The following is a 6,620-nucleotide window of genomic DNA, read 5'->3' on the forward strand; positions in this document are numbered from 1 at the left end:
ATCAGAAAACACATTCTTCACTTCTTTCTTCTCGAAAACCAGATTTTAGAAGCTTCAGATTTCATGTTGTGGACTTGTAGTTTCGAAATCAGGAGGGGTTAGAGATAAAGGTATTTTCGATTTTTTTATTGTTTTTTCCTTGTTCCTTACTTCTTTTTCTTTTGCTTAATTTTTTATTTCTAATTCTGAAGGAAGAATTTTACAAGAATTGAGTTTTGAAAATCATATTTAGAGGAACAAGAACTGAAGCACATGAGCACATCGGTTTTGAAAATCAGAATACAGAAGGAACGAACAAGGCATTGATGAAATTGATTTTGAGTTTGAAGGTACAAGCAAATCAAGTTCTATTTTTTTCGTTTCTGATAAGTTTTGATTTTGAACAAGCACGTCGGTTTCTTTTCTGTTTTTGATAATCAGTTTCCTTTTTCTTTCATTCTTTATGACTATGTGACTATAATCCACTTTGATAAATTTTTGATTTGATTTCTGATAAGTTTTTGATTTTCCTCAAATGACAACATCAAGTCGCATTTTATTTTTGATTCTTCAACTTTCCAAGGTTATTATCGTCTATTGTTACTCTTTTTTTCATCCTGGTTTTGTTGCTCAATATTAGAGATTTTATATTTTAAGTTTGCGTTCGACTGTTCCTCTTACAATGATGTTGGAGAGTTCATTGCTGCTCAAGAGATGCCTTTGCGTTCAGTGACAGTTTCTTCTTGGTTGTTGCTCATGAGATTTTTAAGAGGTAGATAAATAAATCTTAATTAACAAGTTGAACATGAAGGGTTATATTTGTCAATTCTTTATTAAGGGTGTATTTGTCTTTTTACTCTTTTGTATTTATCAGTTGTAAGATTGTAAGAGTTAAATGGTTAGCTAGTTGTCTCCATATATAATGTAATTACTTGTACTCTGTTTTTGGTTAATGAAAGCAAATCATTCCAATTCTATAGATGTAATATAACTTTTAGATTTTTATATTTATCATTTATACATTTTGAATTTTGATTTACATTTCATTAATTTCAGATTTTTTTTCTTTTTTATTCTCATTTTGATTTATCAAATTTTGACTTGGTTGATCAAGAGAAGTAAATATATTCCTTATGAAGAGCTCGTTAAAAAGTTTGTCTTAGAAGGATGATATTTTTAGAAGCAAATTTATCTTGTGTATTTTTCTGAATGAAATTTTGGTTTTGAAGTATATTTAGAGATTAAATGAAAAACTAAAATTTTATTTTTTATATTTTATGATTTATATGTTTTAAAGCCTATTTTTACTAAATTGCACAGGGCTTCCGAAATCTCGGAGCCGGCCTTGAGAGAGCTCATAAAGAGTATTATAGTCTTCTATCTCGAAAAATCAATATATAGGAGTTTCAAAAAAAAAAAAATAGAAGGATGACTTCTTCAAAACTCTTATTTTTCTAGTGTGAAAAAGTCATTTTAAATTGCCAAATACATTTTTTAGTTTATTAATTTTTTGAGAAACTAATAAACACAATCCCATATATTTTCGTAGTGTTCTTGTTTCTAACAACACTGAACGTGAAGAACACTTTACACATTTCCTGATCTTTCTTTTCAAATCATAATACAACTAACCACCAACTGGTATGTGATATGTGACGTATGAATAATCAATTAAACGAGTTACCAAAAAAAAAAAAATCTTTACTTCTTTTTGTTTAAAAAAAAATGAGTTACAAAAAATTCAATGAAAAGGTATATGATAATTATGCCTTTATAACATTAATAGTTCAGATTAATCTCCATGGTTCACACTGTAAAGTTTTAATGACTTTGATATATACTAACTTATATATATGGTATTTTGTTAATAAGAATAATATGATATTTACTCTACATTAAATTGTAAAATTACTTTACAAAATCTGTTAAACTATTCTTAACTTTATCAATCTGGGTTGATAGTGATAATCTAATCAAATTTCAAATCAACGTTGATACTTGTATATGAATCTGATCATATACGAAGATAAATATTTTCAACAGTAATACGATACGTTACATATTGGTTGGTCTTCATTCCCAAACGTTTCCTTTTCCTTCTACGTTGTAATTTTTTCTTACCAAAAAAAGGAAACACAAAAGATATATAGTTTGACTTTTTATAGTAGTAATAATAACTATAGGACAAATATAATATCTTAAACTTGTTACCAAGTTAGTATTGGTATATATAATTAGTTTTTTGTATTTATGACATTACTCAAAAATTGATTTGTTTCATTTTTTGTTTTCTAGTGTACTGTAAATATTTTCTTGCCAAAAATATAATATCAAAAGATGGTCCTACTTTTATAGTCAAACTTATTGATATTATGATTTATTGTAAAGTTAATAGAAATTCAATACCAACATATAATCATTAGCTGTTTATAATTATATTCTCACATTATTATTTTTTTTACATTACTCAAAAGTCAATCTATTAATCACACCATGTTCAATATTTTACCTTTTCTCAAATTATTAAAGAGGTTCAAAATGTTATTATTGAGTCAAGGCCAAAACCATCGGTAAACTTGTTTAACCATGGAGTGAGCAATCAATGGCATCTTAAATGCAGACATCAAGAAATCAACCAACCACATATTTCATCTCCTTGCTTTAATTTACTATACTACCCATCCCTTCCTCTTTCTTTTTTCGCTATATATACGACTTGAATCATAACCCTTTCTCCACACCATGCTGAAGCTAAAGAAAATGGAGACAAACAAAACCCTAACAACATGGTTGCTGTTATGGGCATTTGCTGCTGGTTTGTCTGCTGCTTCTTCAAAATTTCAAGATGAAAAAAACTTCTACTTCTACTACACTCCATACCCAAATACACCCGCAGGTAAAACCTTAGAAGTTCAGAGTGATGAATCATATACATTTCTGTGTGTTACCTTTTGCTGATTCTTGATTTTTTGTGGTTTGTTTGCAGTTTCCTACCAAAATCCACCCCCTGCTCATGCAAGTGATCCTCCCATAGGTAAAAGTTTACCACTTTTGAGCAATGGGCTTGTAAATTTTGTGCATATCGACGGAATCTGATGTATTTATGGTGTTCTTTTTGCAGTGTATTACCAAAATCCACCACCTGCTCATGTAGATAATCCACCCGCAGGTAAAAGTTTTGATCTTTTGAGCAATGGGTGATCTTGTTATTTGTGTATATTTGAGGTACCCATTTGCTGATTATTGATTTACGTGATTTTTTTTTCTCAGTTTCCTTACCATCTCCACCGCCGGCTCATGCAAATGAACCACCTGCAGGTAAAAGTTTAGCAGTCAAATTTGTGTATATTTTGATGGAATCTGATGTACGTGTTGTTGATTCTTGATTTATGATGGTTTGTTTGCAGTTTCCTACCAAAATCCACCCCCTACTCCTCCGTCAGGCGGCAGCACACCGCCTGCTCCTGCAGAGACCCCCCCATCATCAGGTAGCAACACACCGCCGGTTCATCCTACACCTTCTCATCATCACGGGCATGGTGGTCACCATCATCACCATGGACAAAAACCACCTACTAACTGCGACATTCCACCAACTAGTGGCGTTCACAACCCCACCCCTCCACCTCCTACCGGATATCATTACAGCCCTCCAAGCAGCGGTGGCAGTGGCAGTACTGGCAGTTCTCCTAGTGTCACACCAACTACACCTTCTCATCCCCCTGTAGTCAATCCTCCCTCTCCCACCGCGCATCACAACCCTTCTCCACCAAGTGGTTGCAGTTGTGGAGTTCCGTCAAGTTCCACTCCAACTGGACCAATCGTAGCTCCCTCCCCCACGGATTCTCACAGCCCTCCCCCCACACCGGCCTCCGGATACTACTACTCACCTCCAGCAACTCCTTACTCCAACCCGCCGTCGAAAACTCCTTCCACCACCCCAGGGTCACACTCTGATCCATCAACCACCCCACGATCAAAAACTCCGTCTACTACTCCACCTGTTACTGGTAACACGGTCCCTTCTCCTCCACTTTTCCCAAACATACCCTTCATTGGAGGCACATGCGAGTAAGTAACTAAAAACTGACCGGATTTGAAAGAACAAAATTTTATTTTCTTGTACTATAAAATTTGATCATGCATGTAGGTCCGCTTGTGCATATATGTTCGTTTTGGAAGGTTTATTCTTTACAGTTTATATACCACTTTAAGAAGACAAAATCTTTTACAAAGGAATTGATTTCCATTTTTCCAATGCAGTTTCTGGAGAACACACCCACGGTTGCTCTCGGACCTATTCGGGTGGTGGCGTACGACAATAGGCCGAGTCATGGGACTTGACCGCCTTCCTGGATTCGGGTCAATCATGAACTTACAGGAAGCACTTTCAAACACCAGAACCGATGGCATTGGTGAACTCTACCGGGAAGGAACAGCTTCTTTGCTCAACTCCATGGTCAACAAGAACTTCCCCTTCACAACCACCCACGTTCGAGACAGTTTCCTGGCATCACTCGGTTCAAACAAGGCGGCAGAGGCTCAAGCGAAGGTTTTCAAGCTGGCGAACGAGGGTCATCTGATGCCGAGAGTTTAATCGATAATTGTATCTGTTTTTATTTTATCTAGCTTTCTTGTTGTTTGCATTTACTGGGATTTCTTGCTAATTAACAGCTACTGTGATGTTCTATTCTATACCATGTTTACATGGATTATATATCAGAATTAGTTTGCTAGTTAGTTCATGAATGAGATTACATTGTTGTTCGCCATGGTCAAAGCATTTATTTAAGAACATAATGGTAAGTAACAGAAGTGTAGTTTAAAGGCATTGCAAAAGGGTTGGTGAAATTGCAGTTAAAAGGTGATGTACGAGTACTAGTGAAGTAGAGTGATGCCAGGAGGATACATATCAGTACTGTAGTAAACGACAAGGCTTTGGTCCTTGTTTTTGAAACAATGAATTGACTACCATACTCATCAATAATATGAAGATGAATGTGATTTATACACAATACAATATATTTAGTCATAATGTATATTTTAGATGATTACTATATAAAACAAAATTTATTATATATGACTAAAATGTTATCCGTAAATGCTATGTAGGATGATCACCCATACGAAAAGGATGGGGGTAAGACTTAAGTAAGTTCTTTTAAAGTTTGAAAAAATTGAAATTCTATTCTATTATATATAAATTAAATAATTAAGTGGATTTCGTTTATATTTTTGTCACGTGTTAAATGATCAAATTTTGGCTTAAAAACATCCCTAAAAATCATCTAAATTCTAAGACTATCGGGTATGTGCAATGTCCTACCTCGTTTTTCTGACTAGGTACCTAAGGTATAACGGCTACAACACCCCTACCCCCTCGGTCTTCGCGTTTTTGGGCGTTATGTTACACTCGTTATGTTGGCAATGGGAGGAAACGGCTGCTTTTGCTCGCAATTGGTGACAATTTGACCGTTGAGGAACGGTCACAAAGTAAAAAAAAACAATTTTTTTTTCAATTTAAATCACAAATAAATACATAAAAACAACACTAGTTTTTACCACTTCCTTTTCTTTCTTTCTATTTCATATAAACTTTCATTGTTTCAAAACAAAAAATGGATCCTCGTGATCCTTTTCAAACGTTCAACAATGATAAACACAACAACGATTTCTTTGTGACTATGATGTACCGGTATTCTACACGCGTGCTACTACAACTAGATATTGTTCAACTACTCACACGACGTACGACGTTAAACAAAGATCACGAAGAATGACATAGACGTCTAGTTAACGATTATTTTGCGGATAATTGTGTCTACCAACTTAGCGATTTCAAAAGAAGGTTTCTCTTGCGAAAAAATGTGTTTGGACGGATAGTCAACGCATTAGAAAGAAAGTATCGTTTCTTTCAAGTTTTGTAAATTATAATGTAGGTTTTAGATAAAATAAATACATATTTTTACCTATTAAATATATGTTATGGTATGAATTTTTCAAAATGAGGTACAATGCTAGAGGTAAGTGAGGTTTCACAGGGTTACAGAAATATGTTGTGGCAATTAAGCTTATGGCTATGGGGGAGTCACCCGATTCTATTGACGATTATATGAGAATGTCCGAGAGAACTGCATGAGAAAGTGTGTATAGATTGTCAAGAGGTGTTGTCCAAACTTTCGGTGACAAATACTTGCGTAAACCTTCATCGAATGATGTGCAACAACTATATGTGGCACATGAATAAAGACATGGTTTTCCGTGTATGCTTGGAAGCATTGCACAAAGTGGACATGGAGAAATTGTCATGTGGCGTGGAAAGGCCAATACACAAGTGGTTATTATGGAGCGCCTTTGTTGGTATTAGAGGTTGTTGCTTCCCAAGACTTATGGATTTGGCATGCTTTTTTCGGGTTTGCGTGTTCCAACAACGACGTAAACGTTCTTGATTAGTCACCAATATTCGAGATCTCTTATCAGGAAAGACACCAAAATGCTCATTTCACAGTGAATAGACATGAGTATACGTTTGGGTATTACCTTATAGATGAAATATATCCACCATATTCCACGTCTGTGAAGGCGTTTCGACACCCGGTAGACCCAATATACAATTTTTTTAAGAGAAGACAAGGAGGAGC

At 34.7% G+C, this 6,620-nt stretch overlaps 1 protein-coding gene across 1 annotated transcript; it reads left to right on the top strand.

Moving 5' to 3' along the window:
* Positions 1 to 2,701: 2,701 nt before the first annotated feature.
* LOC145104016 (uncharacterized) lies at positions 2,702 to 4,724 on the top strand. The gene is made up of 6 exons (XM_079041302.1): positions 2,702 to 2,875; positions 2,966 to 3,013; positions 3,101 to 3,148; positions 3,250 to 3,297; positions 3,387 to 4,050; positions 4,243 to 4,724. The coding sequence occupies exons 1-6, from the start codon at positions 2,722 to 2,724 to the stop codon at positions 4,574 to 4,576; spliced, it is 1,296 nt and encodes a 431-aa protein (XP_078897428.1). The 5' UTR covers positions 2,702 to 2,721; the 3' UTR covers positions 4,577 to 4,724.
* Positions 4,725 to 6,620: the final 1,896 nt, after the last annotated feature.

The sequence above is a fragment of the Lactuca virosa genome, chromosome 4 (genome assembly GCF_052849685.1).
Source record: "Lactuca virosa cultivar CGN04683 chromosome 4, Lactuca_virosa_CGN04683_v6, whole genome shotgun sequence".
In the NCBI taxonomy this organism is placed as follows: domain Eukaryota; kingdom Viridiplantae; phylum Streptophyta; class Magnoliopsida; order Asterales; family Asteraceae; genus Lactuca; species Lactuca virosa.